At 50.7% G+C, this 22,748-nt stretch overlaps 2 protein-coding genes across 2 annotated transcripts; one reads left to right on the plus strand and one right to left on the minus strand.

Annotated features, from left to right (window-relative positions):
- Positions 1 to 392: 392 nt before the first annotated feature.
- TAPBPL (TAP binding protein like) lies at positions 393 to 10,469 on the plus strand (the record flags this gene model as incomplete). Its single annotated transcript, XM_080704968.1, has 8 exons — positions 393 to 453; positions 2,560 to 2,790; positions 2,933 to 3,205; positions 5,818 to 6,156; positions 8,122 to 8,427; positions 8,624 to 8,725; positions 10,150 to 10,233; positions 10,390 to 10,469. The coding sequence occupies 8 exons, from the start codon at positions 393 to 395 to the stop codon at positions 10,467 to 10,469; spliced, it is 1,476 nt and encodes a 491-aa protein (XP_080561094.1).
- A 4,143-nt stretch (positions 10,470 to 14,612) lies between these two features.
- VAMP1 (vesicle associated membrane protein 1) lies at positions 14,613 to 19,498 on the minus strand (the record flags this gene model as incomplete). The annotated part of the gene is made up of 5 exons (XM_080704969.1): positions 14,613 to 14,678; positions 15,280 to 15,438; positions 15,928 to 16,154; positions 19,035 to 19,160; positions 19,339 to 19,498. 5 exons carry the CDS (start codon positions 19,496 to 19,498, stop codon positions 14,613 to 14,615), a joined length of 738 nt encoding a protein of 245 aa, XP_080561095.1.
- Positions 19,499 to 22,748: the final 3,250 nt, after the last annotated feature.

Here is a 22,748-nt window from a genome sequence, read left to right on the forward strand (position 1 = left end):
AAGGAGACCAGGTGCCGGGCTCCTGGGGACCCCTCCCGTGGCTCCCGGCCCCTCCCTCTGCCCCACAGTCAGACTGCTGGGAAGGACTGGCGCCCTGGTGTCAGGTCTAGAAATCCCCTGGGGATTTTGGGGGGCTGCGGGGTAGAGAAAAAAGAGAAGGGAGAGCAGGACTCTGGCAGCCACGGCAAATGTCTTCACCTAGAGGCAAAGGCGGGCGCCGCGATACTTCCTCCAAGTGAAAGCGAAAGGGAAGTCTCGGAGAAGACAGAAGAAACCCACTGGCTGTTGGCTGGCGAGGGGTGTCCGCAGAGCCCCTCTTCTCCAGCCCGGCTCCTGAGCCAGGGCTTGCGGGGGCCCAGGAAGTGGGCGAGGAGGGGCGGCCCGCAGCCCCCATGGGCGTGGAGGGCTGGGGTCTGCTGCTCTGCCTGGCTCTGTCCAGAGCAGCCGCAACAGGTGAGTGGGGGGGGGGGAGGCTGCTGGGGGGAAGCGCTGGGCTAATGATAGCCCAGGTGTCCACCCTCCTCAGATGATTCCAGAAGCATAAAAAGGCGCAGAAAGGCGTTTGGTGGCCTTCTAAGCCCAGCAGGAGAGACTCAGCCCGGCAGTAAGAAATCAGCCGCGTGGGGAGTGGCTGAGAACCAGGCAGGAGAGAAGGGTAAAGAGGGGCGTCCTCCCCCCTGGAAGTGGCAGGGGAGCCGCCTCCGGGGGGAGAGCGCACTGGCCTGGGCGCTGACACCCTAGAAGCGGCAGGGGCTCCCCAGACTAGGAAGGCGCTGGGGAGGTGACCCTGGCGGGGGAGGGGCGCCCGCAGAGCTGTGTTCTCATTGGGCTGTCTGGGAAACAGAGGACCGCGGCAGCCCCCTAGCAACAGCCCAGGGTCCCAGCTCCTCCCCCGGGGGCCAGTACTAGCGCACTGATTTATTTTTGCTCAGAATTCCACTGACCAAAGAGACAAGACTTTCATTCCATAGTTTAAAACGAGAGTCAAAACATAAACCAGGCCTGGTGGCGCACGCTTGTAATCCCAGCATTTGGGAGGCTGAGACAGGAGGATTGGATCGCAGTTTGGGAATAGATTCAGCTACTTAGTGAGCCCCTCTGCAATTCATGGAGACTCTGTTTCAAAATAAAGAATACAAAATGGGGCTGGGGGCATAGCTCGGAGGTAGAATGCCCCTGGGTTCCATTCCCAGGACAGCAAAATAAAAATAAAAATAAAACACAAACCCTTCTGAGTGTAACACTGTGGATTTGGGGGGGGGGTTGTTTGTTTTTTGGGTGGTTTTTTTTTTTTTTTGCAGGTCTGGGGGTGGAATCCAGGGGCATTCAACCTCTGAGCTACACCCCCAGCCCTATTTTTTATTCTTTATTTTGAAACAGGGTCTCACTGAGTTGCAGAGGGCCTCACTAAGTAGCTGAGGCTGTCGGCGAACTGTGATCCTCCAGGTCTCAGCCTCCCGAATGCTGGGATTACAAGCCTGCGCCACCACGCCTGGCTTAATACTCTGTGTTAATTTGCTAAATTTAAGCTTACTCCACAAATTCTTGTGCCTGTACCAAAGGTAACAGCAACAGTAACACCACTTGTTTCCGTCAGGCATTCGACACTGTTTCGCTTACCAGGCCTCCCTTTCTTTCCCACAGCACAAAAGTAAATTGTGCTGCTCAAAGTTGGCACATTAAGCTCTCGCCAAACAAGATATGGATAGATAGCCACCAGTTTTGCTTTTGCAAGATGGCTTGCTTGCTCTGGCTCATCTCAAGGCCACCTGCGTGTGGTTTTTTCTCTCTCTTCTTTTCCCCCATGGAAGTCCCTCTCCCCGCTGGCGGTGCGCCCCTCCAGTCGGATTTCTAGACAGGGTACCACCACTGGCCAGTTAGTACAGGCTTCAATTGGCACTTTCCCGTGGACTCTCAAGTCTCTCATAGCTTGCTTAATCTGCATACAATGAGCAAAGCAGAACAAAAATAATTGCCTAGGGTTAACAGTTGATTCCCAGAAACCTGGTTTTGTGGATAGAAAAACAGGGGAACAGAGACAACCAAGGGCTCTAAAGATGATGTGTGCACTTTTTTTTGGCAGTACTGGTGATGGAGCCCAGAGCCATTCTACCAGAGTTGTACCCTCAGCCCTATTTTTTTTTTTTTTTTTTTGTGGTACTGGGGTGGAACCCAGGGGGTTTTCTACCTCCGGGATACACTCCCAGACCTGTTTTATACTTTATTTGAAAACAGGGTCTTACTAAGTTGCTGAGAGCCTCACTAAGTAGCTAAGGCTGGCTTCGAACCTGTGAGATCCTCCTGTCTCAGCCTTCCAAGCGCTGAGATTACATGTGTGTGCCACCACGCCCAGCTATTCTTTATTTTTTTGAAATAGGGTCTCGGTGAGTTGCAAAGAGCCTCACTATGTCATAGCTGAGGCTGTCCTCGAACCGCGATCCTCTTGTCTCAGCCTCCTAGGATGTGTACACTCTTGATGAGTGCAGAGTTTTGGGAGGTGAAGCAAGGGGGGACTGACTTTTGGGGCCAGAGGGTGCTCACCCCACCCTGTTCCTATAGGACCCAGTGGTGCAGAGAGGCAGTGGCGGACAGTGGACGTGATCTTAGACTGCTTCTTGATGGTGGAAGATGGGCAGAGAGGGGCCTTTGCCAGTGGCGACAACAGAGAGAAGGCTTTGCTTGTGCTGAAGCAGGTGCCGATGCTGGATGACAGCTCCCTGGAAGGCTTCACTGACTTCCAAGGGGGGTCAGCGGCCAAGGATGACCCCCCTGTTATATTCGAGGCCTCAGGTAAACCTTCTGATCTGTGTTGGACTTTCTGGGATCTCTCCACTGGGACAGTCCAGTTTCTGGTTACACCTGCCCACACCTACTTCCCATTGGCCGTATCCTCCCTCCAACGGGAGCTCTGTGTACCAACCCCTCTCCGCAGTGGCCCAGGTACAGATGCCCCAGGCTGCGGCCTTGCTCCACGCTGACTGCAGCGGGAAGGAGGTGACCTGTGAGATCTCCCGGTATTTTCTCCAGGCCAGAGCAGAGGCCACGGCTGAAACAGCAGCTTGGTTCATCGCCAATGTGCAGGTATCTAGAGGGGGACCCAGTGTCTCCATGGTGCTGAAGAGTCCTGGAGATGCTGGGAATGGAGTCGTCCAGCCGCCCACCCTGGACCTACCCCAGAGCCCTCCGGGGCCCTTGCAGGCTACAGGTAAGCAAGTGGCAGAAAGAAAGTTTTTAAGTGGTGAAAGGTGGGAGTCTAGAAAGCAGGGAATGAGTCCACCTCCATTTACCACTTTCTGGGCATCTCAGGGTAGCCCCCAGACCTTGGTCCTTTATCCCTAAAAATTATAGAAAAGGAGAATGTGGGGAGACACCTACTTGAATAAGAGTCCAAGCACAAACATTGCTTGTGCATTCTCTCAAAAATGGCGAGCAGCCGGGTGTGGTGGTGCATGCTTGTAATCCCAGCATTCGGGAGGCCAAGATAGGAGGATCTCGGTTCTCCGACAGCCTCAGCTATGTAGTGAGGCCCTTTGCAACCCAGTGAGACCCTGTTTCAAAATAAAGAATACAAAATAGGGCTGGGAGTGTAGCTTGGAGGTACAATTCCCTGGGTTCCATCTCCAGTACTGTTAAAAAAAAAAAAAAAGGCAAGAATTTTTATCTCTCTGGATTGCCAAGGGGAAACAGGACACATAAGGCTATTCTATTCAGGTATGCTGTCCATTGCCATTGTAGTGAGCCAAGCACCAGGATTCTCCCAGGGAAAAGCTAGGCTGGTCTCCTGCTGCAAGATAATTATAGCCACCAGGCATGGGAGGCTAAGACAGGAAGATCTGAGGTTTGAGGCCAGCCTCAGCAACTTAGTGAGACCATTTCAAAATAAAGAATAATAAAAAAAAAGGGGGTGTGGCCGGGCATGGTGGCGCATGCTTGTAATCCCCGCTTGGGAGGTGGGGACAGAAGCATCACACAGATTTGAAGCCAGCCTTGCTGGCTTAAGAGACCCTGTTTCCAAATAAAAATATAAAATAGGTCTGGGAGTGTAGCCCGGAGGTAGAAGGGTTCCAACCAAAAAAAAAAAAAAATAGGGGGCGTAGCTCAGAGGTAGAATGTCCCTGGGTTCCATCTCCAGTACTGCAGGAAAAAAAAAAAAAAAAAAAAAGGAAAAAGAAAAGAGTAGAGAGTAGTAGACTACCATCCCATCCTCAGAAAACCCTAGAATATGCTAAGTCTTCTGAGGTCCATTCTAAATGTATCCTGCCACATCAGAAAGGGCCCCACATCCCTACAGCGTCTTATCATTGGCCTGCATGGTTTGGTATTTCTGCCTTTTTATTTCGAGATTTTTTTTCAAACCCACAAAAAAAGGCAAAATAATAATACAATGTACACCTGTGTCCTTCACCTAGATTCACCAACTGTTACCATTTTGCTACCTTTCTTTCTTTCTCCCTTCCTCCTCCTTTCCCCTCCAAAATCCCGATATACAGGCGTATGTATATTATACAGGCATACATATATTATACAGGCATACATATATTATACAGATATTATACTCCATGTATAGTATATGTTAGTTTCTAGGAAAGGACATTACAGGCGTGGGCCACCACGACATTTTTTGTTTGTTTGTTTGTTTGTGGTACTGTGGGTGAAACCCAGGGGCTTTCTACCTCCGGGCTACACTCCCAGACCTATTTTTTTTTTTTTTTTTTGCGGGTCTGGGGATGGAACTCAGGGGCATTCTACCTCCGAGCTACACCCCCTGCCCTATTTTTTATTCTTTATTTTGAAACCGGGTCTCACTGAGTTGCAGAGGGCCTCACTACGTAGCTGAGGCTGTCTGCGAACCGCGATCCTCCGGTCTCAGCCTCCCGAATGCTGGGATTACAAGCGTGCGCCACCACGCCCGGCTCCCAGACCTATTTTATATTTCATTTGGAAACAGGGTCTCACTAAGTTGCTGAGAGCCTCACTAAGTAGCTGAGGCTGGCTTCGAACCTGCGCGATCCTCCTGTCTCGGGCTCCCAAGCACGGGGATTACAGGCGTGCGCCACCACGCCCGGCTGCGCTGACATTTTTTAAGAATCCAGGCCAGCTGTCTTGTAGAGAACTCCACTAATTATTTGGACTTGGCTGACTGTCTCCTTTGTATGAGATTCAGGTCAAGCATTCAGGTTGTTTGGCACAAATAGTACTTGTGCTTTTTCAACTCCTGTGCCTAGTCCTCCCAGCAGCCTCGCTGAAACAGAGCCTGACACCAGGGCACTTGTCAAAGTCCCAGAACTCGTAAGAAGAACCAGGGTTCCAGAGCTCTTTCTGCTGCTCTAGTAATTTTTTTTTAATTTTTTTTTTGTACTGGGGATGGAACCCAGGGGCATTCTACCTCTGAGCTACACCCCAGCCCTATTTTTTTTTTTATTCTTTATTTTGAAACAGGGTCTCACTGAGTTGCAGAGGGCCTCACTAAGTAGCTGAGGCTGTGCATGAACTGTGATCCCCCTGTCTCAGCCTCCCGAATGCTGGGATTACAAGCGTGCGCCACCACGCCTGGCTCCAACCCATTATTTTGCATGTGTATTTCTCCAGGTCGAGCTTTCATCAAGCTTCCTAAGGTGTGCGTGACCCCAGGTGGTTCAGGCCACCCTGTGCGCCATACCGCCCTTCCAGGGCCCCAGATCCTGTGGTTGCAGTGGACGGAAGATGAGCTTAACTGGCCTTGCTGCCCAGGGCCAGAGGAAGGGGCAGATGCATGTCACACTCAGAGCAGGGGACCTCAGGAAGAAGCAACCCACGACTCCCCTTTTCTCTCCACAGTGGAGTTCCAGGTGACCACACAGACCCAGTCCCTGACCTTCCTGCTGGGCGCCTCGGCCTCCCTGCACTGTGGCTTCTCTGCAGCCCCGGGCCTGGACCTGGTCAGCGTGCAGTGGAGACTGCAGCACGAGGGCCGAGGCCGGCTGGTGTACAGGTGGACGCCAGGAAAGGCACAGGCCATGCGGGAGGGCGCCACCCTGGAGCCCGAGCAGCTCCTCCTGGCCGGAGATGCCTCCCTCACCCTACCCAGCCTCACTCTAAGGGACGAGGGGGCCTATATTTGCCAGATCACCACGTCTCTGTACCAAACTCAACAAATCATCCATCTCCACATCCGAGGTGAGGCCAGGGCCCAGTTACTGGAGAGAGGGAAAGGGGTAAGCCTCTGGGGTGGGGGTTCTAGACTCGGATGTAAACAGAAGGCCATTTCCTGAGAGGCAGATTGCATTCCGACCACCCAAATGCCATCTTATAAACGCAGATGGCATCAGATGAGGTACCCACTGAACTGCAAGGTGATTCCACCAAGCAATACCGCCCCGGATTCTGCTGCCCTGGTGGGCCACCTGTAATTACCCCAGTCCTTCTGGACCACATCCTAAGGAGGGGTAGCAGTGCGCCGATGAAGGGTGGGGGAGTGGTTGGTTCTGACTAGGAGAAGTACTGATATCCGTGTGTGTGTGTGTGGTACTGGGGATTAACTGAGCATCAGTCCGCCTCAAAGCTAGACCCCCAGCCCTCTTATTTTATATTTATTTTTGTGGTGCTGGGGATGAAATCTAGGGGCTTTCTACCTCCCGGCTACACTCCCAGACCTGTTTTATATTTTATTTGGAAATAGGTCTTACTAAGTGGCTGAGAGCCTCACTAAGTAGCTGAGGCTGACTCCTGTCTCAGCCTCCCAAGTACTGGCATTACAAGCGTGCGCCACTACGCCCGGACCTCTTTTATTTTTATTTTGAAACAAGGTCTCACTAGGTTGATGAGTCTCACTACTTTCTGAGGCTGTCCTCAAGCCTGCAAACATTATGTCTCAGCCTCCAAAGTACTAGGATTATACGCATGTCCCACCACGCCCAGCCTGATATCCTTTTATTTTATTTATTTTTTTAATTTAAAGGCTTTTTTTTTTTTTTTTTTTTTTTTTGGTGGTACTGGGGATGGAACCCAGAGGCTTTCTACCTCTGGGCTATACTCCCAGACCTTTTTTATATTTTATTTGGAAGCAGGGTCTCACTAAGTTGCTGAGAGCCTCACTAAGTAGCTGAGGCTGGCTTCGAACCCATGCGATCCTCCTGTCTCAGCCTCCCAAGCACGGGGATTACAAGCGTGCGCCACCGCGCCCGGCTGCCTGATATCCTTTTAAATTGCTGGCTTGTGGTGCAAGTCAAACTGGGCACGGTGCTTCATGCCTGTAATATCAGTACTTGGGAGGCTGAGGCAGGAGGATCACTTTTCAAGGCCAGCTTCAGGAATTTAGCAAGACTGTATCAAAATTAAAAGTTAAAAGGTCTGGCCCGGTATGGTGGAGTGGGCTTGTAATCCCAGCATTTGGGAGGCTGAGACAGGAGGATCGGGGTTCGTGAACAGCTTCAGCTACATAGTGAGGCCCTTTGCAACTCAGTGAGACTCTATTTCAAAATAAAGAATAAAAATAGGGCTGGGTGTATAGCTTGGAGGTAGAATGCCCTTGGGTTCCATTTCTAATACTGCAAAAAAAAAAAAAAAAAGGTCTAGGGATATAGCTCAGTGGGCTTAATCCCCAGTACTGGGGGGCGTGTGGGGAGGGGGGACAAACCAAAGGAACTGGGGGTGTAGCTCAGTGACAGAGCCCTTATGGAGTCCTGGCCTAGCATGTGTGAGGCCTTGGGTTCCATCCCCAGCTCCACACACACCAAAATAAATAAATAAATAAATAAATAAATAAATAAATAAATAAATAAATAAAAATTAAAAAAAATTAGCAGGCCGCTGGGCATGGTGGCGCACGCTTGTAATCTCAGTTCTTGGGAGGCTGAGACAGGAGGATCGCACAGGCTCAAAGCCAGTCTCAGCTACTGAGTGAGGCTCTCAGCAACTTAGTGAGACTCTGTTTCCAAATAAAGTATAAAATAGGTCTGGGAGGATAGCCCAGAGGTAGAAAACCCACTGGGTTCCACCCCCAGTACTACAAAAAAGAAAAAAAAAAAGCAGGCCAACCTATAGCATTTAGTTGGCATTAAGGTTCCCTTTCCAGGAAGCATGCCCTTTGTGTCTGCATCCAGGGGACCCCCACTAGGAATCTTACTCCTCCTCCTTCCCCAGCTTCCCCCGCAGTACGACTGAGCTTGGCACGTGAGGCCCTGCCGCCCACCCTCATCTGCAACATCGCTGGCTATTATCCTCTGGACGTGGCAGTGACGTGGATCCGGGAGGAGCCGGGCGGGGCCCCGGCCCAGGTCTCCGGTGCCTCCTTCTCCAATCTCAGGCAAAACATGGCGGGCACCTATAGCATCTCTTCTTCCCTGAAGGCTGAACCTGGCCCTGCAGGTGCCACTTACACCTGCCAGGTCACTCACGTCTCCCTGGAGAGCCCCCTCGAGGCCAGCACCAGGATTGTCCCACACACAGGTACTGGAGGGTCCTCCTCTCTCCACCTGCTCACGTGGGCCCATGGCCCTCCTGCCCCGGCTCGCCTTCGGCCCTGTGCGGCTGCCCACATGCTTCGTTCAGACCCAGCTCCTCCTCGTGCCTGCCTCTGTCTTTCCCGAGGTGGCAGCTTTGACAGCTCCCACCGCACATCCCCTGAGACTTCCTTCCACCCCAGTCTCCAGGGAACCGGGCAGTGTGCTTGGGCTGCAGATCCAGGTTGAAGAGCTCCTGAGCCTGCCCTCCATGAACCGAGTGCAGCTGGAGAGACAGACCACAGGCAGGGGAGATGACCTGGAGGGGACACTTGAGCCAGCTTGCTAGTTTATGGGCAACATGCAAGATGGAGAGAAAAAGCTGGGTGTGGTGGCGCACGCTTGTGATCCCTGCGCTTTGGAGGCTGAGACGGGGAATCGCACAGGTTCGAAGCCAGCCTGAGCTACTTAGTGAGGCTCCCAGCAACTTAGTGAGACCCCGTTTCCAAATAAAATAGGTCTGGGAATGCAGCTCGGAGGTAGAAAAAACAAAAAAAAAAAAAGATGAATGGAACAGCATGTATGAAGGCCCAATTACAAAACCCCTTACAGTTAGCTGGGCGTGGTGGCGCATGCTTGTAATCCCAGCATTCAGGAGGCTGAGACCCGGAGGATCACGGCTTGTGGACAGCCTCAGCTACTTAGCAAGGCCCTCTGCAACTTAGTGAGACCCTGTTTCAAAATAAAGAATTAAAAAATAGGGCAGGGGGTGTTGCTTGGAGGTCAAATGCTCCTGGGTTCTATTCCCAGACTCACAAAATAAATAAATAAATAAATAAATAATTTTAAAAAAAAACCACCCATTCTAGGAGACTTAGGAAATTGTCAGCAGCCTGGCACGGCCAGGTCCAGGGGCGTATGGGAAAAAGGCAAAGGGCATCTCAGCCTTTATATGAACCGAGCTCTGTACTGAAGATTTAAATTTTAAGCACGATTTCACATATTATGACCCCTGTGTTCCTATGTACGTATGCGTGCATGCAATGTACGTACTGAGATGGAGGCTCATCGTATCGCCCAGGCTGGTGTCGAACTCCTGGATTTAAGCAATCTTCTTGCCTCTGCTTCCCGAGTCACTGGAACTACAGGCGCATGCCACATGCCCGACATAACTCGCAGATGTACCAAATCTGCCCAAGGTTATCTACTAATTAGTGGTAAAAGAGAAGATGTGGGAAAAAGGTAGGCTGATTCCCCTTACAGGTTCAAACTCTGCAAACTTGGCGGGCCTTCCAATTGGAATTTCATCCTGAATGCCACAGAGTGCTGCTGAAAGGGCTTAAACAGGGAAGGGACAGGAAGCACCTACACCCTGATTACCAGCATCTCTGAGCATGGGGCCGTATGTGGTTGGTTGCTCACTAGACTGTGGGCATCCCCCAAACTAGGGCAAGTGTCAGTTCCCATCATTCCCTAGCTATCTGCAAAAATCCCAGCTTAATGGTCAATGAGTAATCTAACCTAGATCTCTCTCACAAAACAATTTTTAAAATGGTGTCCTGAGGTGGGAAGAGGCAGTGTGTGGTGTAACACGAGAACATCTGACAACCTTGGACAAGAAGAGACGCGGCTGTGTGCACAGCCGCTAGCCCTCCAGCCAGGGAGTCCTGAACACAGGCGGGCGCTCCTCGGCGCATGGATGATGCCCGCCCACTTCTCTCACCCACAGGGCGGAGGTCGGTCTTAGCAGTCATCTTTGTCAGCGCCCTCTTCCTTCTTATACTCTGGCTCTTGGGGCTTAAGAGACAGCAAGGTGAGTGCCTGGTCTCCTGGCTCCTGCCTGATCAGCCTACTCTGAGCACCTCCCGACCCAGACCAGGGAAGAAAGGCAGGCCCCCTGGGTCCCCGCACCCCGCCCTGCCCAGCCCCCTGCTTCTGGACATCAGTCTGTCCCCTCTGATTTCCCTAGCTTCCTCAGCACGGTCTGCCAGGACTGAAGACGATCTCTGGGTAGCTACTCTCCTGCCTCGGAGTAAGAAGACAGAGTAGCCATGCTGTCTCAGAAGGACCTTCCATGGAGTCACAGATGCAGAGCACTTGGGGACACCAGGCCTGGGGGAGGAGGGCGGGACACCCTGGATCATGGGCTGTCACGGCAGAGCACGGAAGGAATCAAGGGGCCATGAGGAGGCAGAATGTTTGGATGGAGGTTAACACCAAAGGCCAAATGTGAGGTGCAGTGTAAGAAAACCAAAAGAAATAGAGAAAGGACTGAGAGAGGGACCAGGAGCAAGGGGCGGGGCATGGGCCACCATCTGAGCTGAGAACTCTGTCAAAATAAAAGCCCCTTGTGTCCACTGAGCAAATATTTTCCTGTCCTCCACACCAGTGGCAACTGAGCCCTGTCTTCAATCCTAACTATTCCAACTCGCAAAGAGCCTACAGATGTAAACAAAGGCCACCAGAGCTGTCTCTGCTGCTCGGCATGACCCTGAGCTAGGGATTTCAGGACGCCTGTGGACTCTCATCCCGTCATCTATGGGAGGGGCTGCTCCTTTTACCCTGTCTATAATCTGTCTGGTCTGCACAGTGGGACTCAGCGTAAGAAGCCTGTGCATGAGGTGGGCGTGGTGGCGCACGCTTGTAATCCCGGCATTCGGGAGGCTGAGACCTGAAGATCGCGGTTCGCGTCCAGCCTCAACAACTTAGTGAGGCCCTTTGCAACTCAGTGAGATCCTGTTTCCAAATAAAGAATTAAAAATAGGGCTGGGGGTGTAGCTCGAAAGTAGAATGCCCCTGGGTGCCATCCCTAGTACTTAAAGAAAGAAAGGCCGGGCATGGTGGCGCACGCTTGTAATCCCTGCACTTGGGAGGCTGAGACAGGAGGATGGCAGGTTTGTGGCTAGCCTTAGCTACTTAGGCTCTCAGCAACCTAGTGAGACCCTGTTTCCAAATAAAATATAAAATGGGTCTGGGAGTATAACCCGGAAGTAGAAAGCCTCTGGGTTCCACCCCCAGTACCACCAAAAAAAGAAAGAAAGAGAAAGAAAGAAAAGAAACTGCATGAGGATGATGGGCGAAGGGAGGGGTGCTGGAGACGTCCACCGAGACACCCCCTGGCATAGGACAGGACAGGCAGACCCAGGACTGGGCAGGAGGCAGGTGCTGTTGTTGCCAGCCTAGGGTGCCCCCTCAACTTCCTGTCATCACTTCCTGCCACCTGCAAGGGGAGGGCAGCTTCAGGTATGAATGCTGAGGGCGCAGACCACTTCCTCTGCCAACACACAGCCCTTGAATCTCCACAAAGACCATGCGGCGCCCAGAAGCCAGCCCTTCCCTCCCACAGTGACAGCAGACTCCTCGAAGCCCCTCTCCCCTCCCCAGTTACCCCAACCCAAACAACAGCCAAGCCTATTTGGTGGTAGGAATTTGTATTTTTTGCCTTTGTTCGGAATACATGAAATCGGTAAGTATGCCACATGCCTTTGGTGGATGTACAACTGCTATTACTCTATACAAGTGTGAGATCGGGGTTAGGAAAAAAGACAAAGAGATAATGACAGACACACAGTGGAAAGCCCACATCATCCCATGGCAAACCCGAGGAGGGGATGTGGGAAGCTTGGCTTCATTTGACTGCAAAGTCCTGGGATTTGGTTGCATATCTGCTCATGCGCATGGGTGGTAGGAGGGAAGGGAGAGAGCAAAGACACAGAAGAGGGTTCAGGGTTGGGGGAGAAAGGAGAAGGGCTAACACCCCCAGAAGAACAAAGCCAGCCACACCTGGGGAGCCTCAGAGAGGGGCAGAAACCTAGGAAATAATTTCCGTGAGAGTGCTGAGTGGCCAAGAGGGCGGATTTGCTCCAGGCTCGGGGCACATCGCTGACAGTGGTGGTTCTTCTCCGGCGGTGACCCCCTGCGTTAGGCAGGAGGAGCCCAGAGGAGAGTGGAGACCTTCAAGGGGGACGTTGGGAGGGTACACTGACTGCTTTCTTCCAATTCTTCAGTCCTGCCCCGGGGCAGGACGAAGGGAATGTAGGAAATAGGGCGAAGGGCAAGGAAGGATGGTTTTGCACAATGAAATGCTGCTGCATGGGAAGGGAGCATCCAGACCCATTCCTGCATGGCGCAGCCTCCTCCTCTTGGGGACCAGAGGACAGAAGCAATAAAGGGCCATGGGTATCCCCTTCCTGTGCCCAGCACCCTTCTCCCCTAGCACCTGGGGTTTTCCCATGTTCCATCCTAGCCTGGAGCTCAGCAATCGCCCCCAAGACAGGCTGAGTGGCTCCCGTCCTTGGGTCCCACTGTCTGTATGCACAGAGCACGCAAAGAGGAGGGAAAGGAAGGAGGTGATGTGAGCTTCGGACGGGTGAGCGTGGTTCACAGAACAGAAGGGCTCTAAGCGTGAGGCCCGCGACGGGACCAGGACGGCAACACAGCAGGCCTGTCACAGCCTGGCTGCCTCCAGCTGGACTTCTCTACACCCCGAGGGTCAGCCAGGCCTGCGGAAGGCCTTCTTGTCCTCTATCTTAGGCAAGTACACGAGAGTGGTGTGGAGACAAGAATTCCATGGGAGTCGGAGGATCTTACCTCAAATACCCTCACATTTCTTTATCAACAGGAAGGGAGGATCGGGACCTTCCTTAATGTGAGGGCAAGAAGCGGCTTCCTGCAAGCTTGTTATTTTCCAATTAGGCCCCTGACTCACTGTTTCTCTATAACAGGCATTCTCTCTGTAGGCCAATAACTAAAATTAACGAAGGGTCTCAAACTGGTTAGATGAAATGACTTGGTGCCCCCACAAACAACACAGAATGCTGCGGAAAACAGGAGGAGACAGCCCCTGCCAGTTAGAAGCAAAGGGGGCTGCTTCTAGCGATGGAACTGAGAGTCTCCTGGTAGTTTTACAATCAATAAGTGCATGTTTTCCAGGCCCCTAGAGAACAAAGTAAAAGGTTGTAAGTTCCCCCAAAACAGAGAAAATCTTGGACTAACGGATGGATTAGCAACAACTGGAAAAATACAGGGTTTTTTTTTTTTCCCCCTGCGGGTCTGGGGATGGAACCCAGGGGCATTCAACCTCTGAGCTACACCCCCTGTCATATATATATATCCTTTATTTTGAAACCAGGTCTCACCGAGTTGCAGAGGGCCTCACTAAGTAGCTGAGGCTGTCCTCAAACCCCAATCTTCCGGTCTCAGCCTCCCGAATGCTGGGATTACAAGCGCACGCCACCATGCCCGGCTTCAGGTTTGACTTTTTAAAAGGGTATCACACTAGGACTAAGTTAGCCTTTGGGAGGATCCCCAGGCCCCTCTACAGGCCTGGCATAGGAGGAGAACTCTAAGTGAGGGCAGCGCAGAGCAAGCCCTACTTCTCTGACTGCCCAGCCCCCTCCTGCCAGTGGCCCGGCCTTGCTGTGGACACCAATCCCCTTCTCCTCCCCCAACCCGTCTTCTTAGGCACTTCCCTCCGGCCACTCCTCTTTCTCTTCCCTTGACCACCAACCCTTTTTCCTTTGGGGGAGCGCGAGAGCCTGTCCGGGGGTGGGGAGGAGGCACTAGCTGTTGCTCTTCAGGTAGTGACTTCAAGACTGTGCCACGAGCAGCATTTCTAGTGCTGAGAATCAAGGCAAAAGGATGCAACCAAAAAAGGAAGAGTGGACGATGGCGAAGCCCGGGCCGGGATGGAGAAAGGCAGATGGGGAAGTGGGTGGAGAAAGCAAACAGAGGGAGGAGGACATGAGCTTGGATGGAGAACCGGGGAGGGGCGGCACATTCTCAAGTAAAAAAGTAGACTGGACACAGGAATCAGGAAGTCCCAGACGGAGAAGAGAAAGAGACAGGAGAAAACAAGAGGGCAAATTACATCAAGTTACTAGACATTCAGGCCCCTCAGTTGCAGGGGCCCCAGCCCCAAGGCTTCCCTCTGACCCAAGCCAGTGACAAACAGCACAGCCTTGCTTCCTCAGACAGGTGGGGCCTCTCCCGCAGTGATCGCGGGGAAGGCTTGTCCACCAAGGAAACACCTGGTCTTTGCCCTCCTCCCTCCCTACCCAGGCGAGGGGTCCCCAGCAGCCGTCTCCATACCTCAGTCAGAGCAGCCCCGCTCCCCAGGCAGGCAGGCAGGCAGGCAGGCAGGGCTGGGAGAAGACTCCAGGACCTTCCCACCTCTCCACCCCATCAGCGACCTCAGCGATACTTACTTACAATAACTACCACGATGATGGCACAGATAACACCCAACATGATCATCATCTGGGGAGACATGGACAAGACGTGAGCCCTTAGACTCGGGGAAGGAGGAAAAGCCAGGCCCCGAGAGGTGGGAAGAGAACTTCAGCTATCTTTAGCACCGTGGAAGAAACCACCCATCACCCAAGAGACCCGCAGGCCTCTCAGCGAGGGCCCGGTCCTACTCCCAAAGGATCGGACCCCAGGGTCATGGCTGTCGCTTTTCAGAAATACTACAGGACCTGCAGTTTGCTTCCTTTTGCTTAGTTCCTGTTACTGGAGGGCTTTAAAAGGAATTCCAATTAAAGGGCAGGTTTTGGATCTTTATTCAGGGATCGATATACTCGAGCCGTTGTGTCGCTGTTGGATGTGTGTGAGGAAGGGCCAGGTGAGAATTTCTGCAGGAGAGTTCTAAACTCCTCAGGAGAGCCCTTTCTCGGTGAGTGGTTCTGAATACTCTAGCCTACCCTGGTGGCCAACCTGGGTAATTCACCTCAAGGCAGAGACTTAAGATTTCCTCCTAGAAGCCTGCAGGGCCAGAGATGTGGCGCCATCAGAGGGAAGGACTACAGAAGCTGAAGGTTTTCCTGCCTTCAGAGAACAGGGTGAGGACCCAGAAATTTACCTTGCAGTTTTTCCACCAATACTTTCTCTTCAGCTTGGCAGCACTGCTCTCAAATTGTGACGCTCCAGCCTGCAAGGCGTCGGCGCGGTCATCCAGCTCTGACAGCTTCTGGTCCCTCTCCAGGACCTTGTCCACATTCACACGCATGATGTCCACCACCTGAGGGGGGTGCAGAGACACGGCGGCTAAACTCCCTGCTAGAGGCGGGAAAGAACGACAACTGGGGGGTCATAAGTCTGGACCTGTGAAACTCTAAGGGATGCTTTGCCTCTCAGAGTCTTCAACTATCTATGAAAAAGAGAACAGAAGCCAGGAATGCTGGTTCACGTGATCCCAGTACTTGGGAGGCTGAGGCAGGAGGATCACAGGTTCTCAGCCAGCTCCGGCGACTCAGCAACTTGCACAGTCTATAGCAAGTTAGTGAGACCCTGCTTTAAAATAAATACAATAGGGCTGGGGGTAGAGCTCAGAGGCAGAATGTCCCTGGGTTCAGTCCTCAGTAATACACACACAAAAAAAAGAAAGAAAGAAAAAGAAAAAAGGAAGGAAGAAAGGAAGGAAAGAAAGAAGGAAAGAAAAAAGAAAAGATGTTCCTTTCTGTTTCTAAACCATACAGGTTTAGGAACTCAGGAGCAGATACTCACATACCTCCTCCACTTGTGCTTGGGTTTGCTGTAGTCGTCTGTTACTGGTCAAGTTAGGAGGAGGGCCAGGGGGACCCCCACCTGGGGCAGCCCCCTCTGTCCCTTCAGCGGGTGGCTGAGCTGGAGCAGACCTGTGGAGAGAAGTGGACCGAATACACGAAGTAACCAAGACAAGAAAGGAATTGCATGCATCCTCGCCCCTTAGCACTGAAGCCATTTCAATTAGGTTTTCTGCGAGTGGAAGGGATTCTAGCTCCTTGGCAATGTCCAGTAGGGAGATGCAGCATTGAGAGCCAAGAAGCAAAAGATAAAAGCTCCTGTAACAACATTTAGATGGGGCCCCGCATGCCATCCAGAGATCTTGTTTGGAGCTACACTCTGACCCAAACTCAAGCACATTCTCTGGCACAACGGCTACAGGGACAAATGTGCCAGCCTTGGCCCTGCTGACAGAAGCCTTTCACATGAGCTGGCTGTGGTGGCGCACACTTGTAATCCCAGTGCTTGGGAGGCTGAGACGGGAGGATCACAGGTTCGCAGCCAGCCTCAGCAACTTAGCGAGGCCTTCCACAACGAAGTGAGACCCTGTTTCAAAACAGGGTCCGGGGTATAGTTCAGAAGTAGAATGCCCTTCACTGGGTTCAATCACTAGTACAATAAATAAAGAAAGCCTTTCAAATGAAGTCAATGGAAAAACCCAACCAGGAGAAAGTTGTAGAAAATACTATACCCTCAGAAACTGCAAAGCTTGAATGTAAAAGGAAGGGGCAGGCCGACACACTGTGTTTATGGGTATCTGGTTATTGGTTATGTTCACACAGTACTAGGACATCAGGGCAGCTATAAGCACTGTGTGGAGAATCACCAAAGGCAGAGTCTATGTAGGCGGAGTGAGTCAGAACCGTTCGTTTGCCTTGTTTGGGGCAGAGAAGACAGGGGTTTCACTTGGAACAAATCTGGGGCCCAAGGCAATTGCATTAGTTGTGGGAACTGTTCCAAGAGCACAGACAGAAAACAAAAATGCTAGAAATAGTTCTTACGCATCACAGACATTCCGTCCCTTCCTTTTCTAGATTTGGCAACGTTTGTTTCAAGAGACTCTCCTAATCCCCTATGTCCCAAAAAGAATTTTTGGTCTACATTACTATATACATAAAAGCTATTATCTCTTTCAATACTAATCAAGGGTAATAAGGGATCCCTTAATCTTCAGAGGGAATAAACGAATGTAGGGTGTCCAAGATAACGTTCTCTCCCTGTCCCAACACAGAGAGACCAAATACATCTGCTAAAGAATTCCCAAAAGCCTAATCTCGGGAATGAGATTTTTCTCTGTCAAGGGGGGGAAAAATGAAAGAAAGAAAGAAAGAAAGAAGGAAGGAAGGAAAAAAAAAACAGGCAGGGGGAGATTTCTAATTTTTTTTTTTTTTGGTGGTACTGGGGATGGAGCCCAGGGGCATTCTACCTCCGAGCTACAACCCCAGCCCTATTTTTTACTTTGAAACAGGGTCTCACTGAGTTGCAAAGGGCCTCAATGAGTAGCTGAGGCTGTCCGCGAACCTTGATCCTCCTGTCTCAGCCTCCCAAACGCTGGGATTAAAGCGTGCACCACCACGCCCAGCTAGGAGATCTTTAAAATTTGATGGAGAATAGAAATATTCTTAAGAACAACTCAAAGAAAATCAGAACCTCATGAAGCATACTTTACTGGCGCAGTCAAAAAATAAATACACTACAGGGTAAACCATCATAAAGTCACCAAAAAGAAAATCCCTTGACTACTCACAACAGAATTAATTCCTAGAAACGCCTCTTCCTTAACTATCAGAATTTTTTTTCAGTCTAAAAAGATGAGGAATAACACCTTAGAAAGACTATCCTAGCAGATTACACTGACTTATTCTCATTTAAGGCACCACTTTTGCATTTCCTTCCAGGGCTTAAAGGAAAGATTCAAAGCCTTGAGAGCCACGAGATTCTGGTGCTGCTACTGAGCTAGCTAAGCAATCTAGTTCTCGACTGAAGGCAGAAATTTCAATGAGTAGGTAGCAGCCAGTGCTGGAAGCAGTCCAGGATGGTGGCACCAATGACAAGATTAAGGTCAGAGACCTCGTGATTTCCTTCTCGCCACCATACTTTCTCCATTTCCTTCCTTTCATCCCACATGGATGCTTCTCTGGAACTGAGAAGAATCCCCCTCCCCAAAATGAAAACAGCTGGAATCTTCAGACTTATCTAAAATGCACAGAATATCATCTCTAGCTAAAACTGCAGAAACCAAAGAAAACATGAAATGGCTACAAAGCATTTAGGAGACTGACTTCACTTACTACTTGTTGGGAGTTGAAAACACCCAGCAGGATCATACCCAGGGGTGGTTATAACCCTTATGTAATGAAGTAAACCACCCCTCCTTTTTTTTTTTTTTTTTTTAATCATTAAGAGAAGCAATACAAATACACCTAGGACCAAGACAGGGCTCCAAGCAGTAATCAGAAAGAAAAATCTCTATTAAACATATCATGGTCCTAAGACTAGCCATAGTTCTCCCTCAGGAGCTTGGGAAAGGGATGATATTGAAGATGGTTGGAGACTATACGGTGTGTGTTGGAAGGGGAAATGTTCATTTCTCTCAGTTTCTCCTCCAAATACTTGTCTAGGACTTGGTGACAGGAAGCACCTCCTTGGGACAGAACGATTGCACGGGACCACATGCCACTTCCCCTTGAATCTTTCTGAGCTGCACATCTGGAGCCAGAGAACTGGCAGGTAAGTTTCTGGAGCTCTGACCCATGGCCATGAAGAGGGTGTATCATGCATCACACTCGGTGAGGAGCATGCAAAAATCCAGAGACTGCAGGGCAACCACAGTCACTTAGTAACTGGCAGGTGCGCTCATGACTGTTTTTCCAGAAGTTCTAGGTTCGGATTCAATAAGACAAGGGTCTTCAAGTTCCCTGTCTCCATGCCACCCTTTGCCCTCTCTGAGATTCCATTACACTGGCACCAGAATAAAGCGCCACAGAGTCAAGAGGAGAGGGTGCAATCAGCGTGGGACCCCTGCCCCGCCCGTGGGGTGTTAGCTGTGGCCGGTGGGGGGGTGGGTGCTACCCCTCGCGGGGGTGGTCCGGTCTGGGGGCGGCGCGCGGTGGTGATTCCCCGCGTCGCCGCAGCTGCTGCAATGCGCCATTTTCCGTCCCGCAGAGTTGGGCGCCCGGGAGGAGAGTTGGCAAGGAGCTGTCGAGCCCCATACATCAGAGTCAACTCACATTTTTCTGACAGGAGTGGGGGTCCGTCTCCTCCTGGGAAGCTGCGGCGAAACACCTGGCTGAGAACCGCAGCGACTGAAGTGGACGGAACCGCAGAGCTCTGCCTCCCGCTGACCACCCGGAGCTCTAGCCGCGGTGGCACTTACTGCAGCTGCCGCTGCCGGACCCCGGCTTTATTAGTGCTGGCCACGCCCCCGATAACGTTGGCAATTCCACGGCCCAATCCACGCCCACAACTATCTCCAAGTCCCGCCGCCCTAGCCTGCCCTGTCCCTGAATATCAGCCAATCGAAATTCTCCTCTCATTCCGACTCCAGAAAGGAGCGGTTGCGGCGAGGATCACTCACTGACCAATACAACCGTAGTTTGCTTACCTGTCTCCTCCGCGAGGGGGCGGGGCGGAAATACGGACCAGCCCTCGGAGGGCGGCCTTAACTATTTGCCCGGCTCCTTCTATCCAATCACTGAGCAGTTCCTCAGTCAAGGCCCACCCACTCTCAGGCTTCAGCTAATCACACGGTTCGCACCGACCAGCCACGGGCCCGCCCACCGCGGCCGCGGGGAATCTGGAGTCCTAGGGCAGGCGGAGTTTCTGTCCTGTGTGCACAACTCTGGCGCCTTGCCGGGGCGGTAGCTCCACCCTACCTTCTGGCCTCAGACCAACAACCCTGAGGATGCAGTCCTCAAGACCGAGCCATCGGCTCGTCGGTGCCAAATTCCGGGCTCGAGGTTCCGTCCAACCAAAGCTAATAAAAAAGGTTTCGTTCTTTTCTTGCAGTATAGCCTATCGTAAGTTGAGTATCCCCCAAACATGTCCCTTCTATCTCTCCAGGCAGGTTCCAGGTTGCCCGACCGGAAGCCTGGAAGCCATCCTAGATTTCCTCCCATTTCATCTTTGCCCCTCCGCCACTAACACAAAATTGAGTCGATTTTCCTTTTTTCTTTCTTTTTTTTCTCCTGCGGCACCAAGGATGGAACCCAGGGACATTCTACCTCCGAGCTACACCCCCAGCCCTATTTTTTATTCTTTATTTTGAAACAGGGTCTCACTGAGTTGCAGGGAACCTAAGTAGCTGAGGCTGGGGGTGCAGTCCTCCTGTCTCAGCCTCCTAAATACTGGGATTACAAGCATGAGCCACCACGCCCGGCTTGATTTTCCAAATTAATATTTCAAGAATTCTCTTTCCAGACGGGCGTGGTGGCGCACGCTTGTAATCCGAGCATTTGGGAGGTTGAGACCGGAGGATTCATGTTCTTGGATAGCCTCAGCTACTTAGTGAGGCCCTTTGCAACTCAGACCCTGTTTCAAAATAATGAATAGAAAATAGGGTAGGGGGTGTAGCTCAGAGGTCGAATGCCCATGGGTTTCATCGCCAGACCCGCAAAAAATAAATAAATAAATAAAAAATAAAAAAAATCCCAAAGCCGGGCATGATGGTGGCGAACACTTGTAATCCCAGCATTTGGAAGGCTGAGACAGGAGGATCCAGGTTCACAACCAGCCTCTGCTACTTAGGCCCTTTGCAACTCAGTGAGACCCTGTTTCAAAATAAAGAATAAAAAATAGGGGTGGGGAGCCGGGCGTGGTGGCGCACGCTTGTAATCCCAGCATTCAGGAGGCTGAGACCTGGAGGATCGCGTTTCGCGGACAGCCTCAGCTACTTAGTGAGGCCCTCTGCAACTCAGTGAGACCCGGTTTCAAAATAAAGAATAAAAAATAGGGCAGAGGGTGTAGCTCGGAGGTCAAATGCCCCTGGGTTCCATCCCCAGACCCGCAAAAAAAAAAAAAAAAAAAAAAAAAAAAAATAGGGGTGGGGATGTAGTTCAGATGTAGATTGCCCCTAGGTTCCATTCCCATAGGGGTGGGGATGTAGTTCAGATGTAGATTGCCCCTAGGTTCCATTCCCAGTACCACAAAAAAAAAAAAAAAAAAAAAATCTCTTTCCAGGTATTTTTGCATGCCTGTAATCCCAGTACTTGGGAAGCTAAGACAGGAGGATGGAAGGTTTGACTAGCCTTCAGCTACTTAGGGAAGACCTCTGCAACTTAGTAAGAATGTTTCAAAATAAAGACTAAATAATAGGGCTGGGCTTGTAGCTCAGAGGTAGAATGTCCTTGGGTTCCATCCCCAGTACCGAAATAAATAAATAAATAGGAAAATAGAAAAAGAATAACATGGTAATAATATACTCACAATTTTAAATGTCACAATTCATGTTTTTTACTTTTTATTTTTAAACTCAGCTTTAGATGTCCATCAGTTTACTTATTTATTTTTGCAGGTCTGGGGATGGCGGAACCCAGACACATTCAAACTCCAAGCTACACCCTCTGCCCTACTTTTTCTTTATTTTGAAACAGGGTCTCACTGAGTTGTGGAGGGCCTCACTAAGTAGCTGAGGCTGTCCGAGAACCCTGATCCTCTAGTCTCAGCCTCCAGAATGCTGGGATTACAAGCGTGGGCCTCCACACCAGGCTTTGTCCATCAGTTTATACATGAGGTGGTTCTCCATACTTGCCATAAAGGACTTTGGCCTTTCCTAAGACTGTTCTTCTTCTGTCTCTGGAATTTTCTTCCAAGCCTCAGACAACCATTTTGCAAGTTTTGATGCTCATAAGCAAGTATGAAGAATACAGTATGACTGGTCTCTGACTAATAGCTATAGTGAAACACCCAATTTAGGAGTTTAAATGCCAAGAGAAAGAAAAAAAGTGCCTCCTGGAACCAGTTAAATATAATATTCTTCTTACAGTCTTTTTTTTTTAATAAATTTTTATTGGTGCATTGTAGTCATACATCTTAATGGGATAAAAAACTTGTGGAGATACATGCACACATCACCCAATCAGCCCCTACCCAGTCTCTGACCCCTTTCTTCCCCCTCTCTCCTACCCATGCTTGGCTTCCTGATTGACTGTGTGCGTGCGTGTGTGCGTGTGTGCGTGTGTGTGTGTGTGTGGTACTAGGGATGGAACCCAGGGTCATTCTACCTCCGAGCTACACCTCCAGCCCTATTTTATTATTCTTTATATCAAAACAGAATCTCACTAAGAAACCGAGGCTGGCCTCGAACCTGAGATCCTCGTTTCGGCTTCCTAAGTACTGGAATTACAAATGTGCACCACTACACCCAGCTCAGATCTCACTAGTTTTATGCACACTCGTTTGTGGAATTTGTTGTATGTGAATGTGTAGTTTTATGCAATTTGGAGGGGCTCCTTTTTTTTGTTTTTGTTATTGTTTTTCTTGGCACTGGGGACTGATTGAACCCACAGTGGTGTTTGCAAGGGAAGTGCTTTGCAACTAAGCTACATCCCAGCCTACTTTTGTGCAATTTTATCACATATACATTCTTTGTGGGGTTTTTGTTGGTTTTTTTTTGCGGGTCTGGGGATGAAACCCAGGGGTATTCGACCTTCGAGCCACACCCTCTATTTTTTCTTTCTTTCTTTTTTTTTTTTTTGGTGGTACTGGGGAGACTTTCTACCTCCGGGCTATACTCCCAGACCGTTTTTTAAAAAAAATATATTTTATTTGGAAACAGGGTCTCACTAA

The sequence above is a fragment of the Muscardinus avellanarius genome, assembly GCF_963383645.1.
Source record: "Muscardinus avellanarius genome assembly, chromosome: 11".
In the NCBI taxonomy this organism is placed as follows: Eukaryota; Metazoa; Chordata; class Mammalia; order Rodentia; family Gliridae; genus Muscardinus; species Muscardinus avellanarius.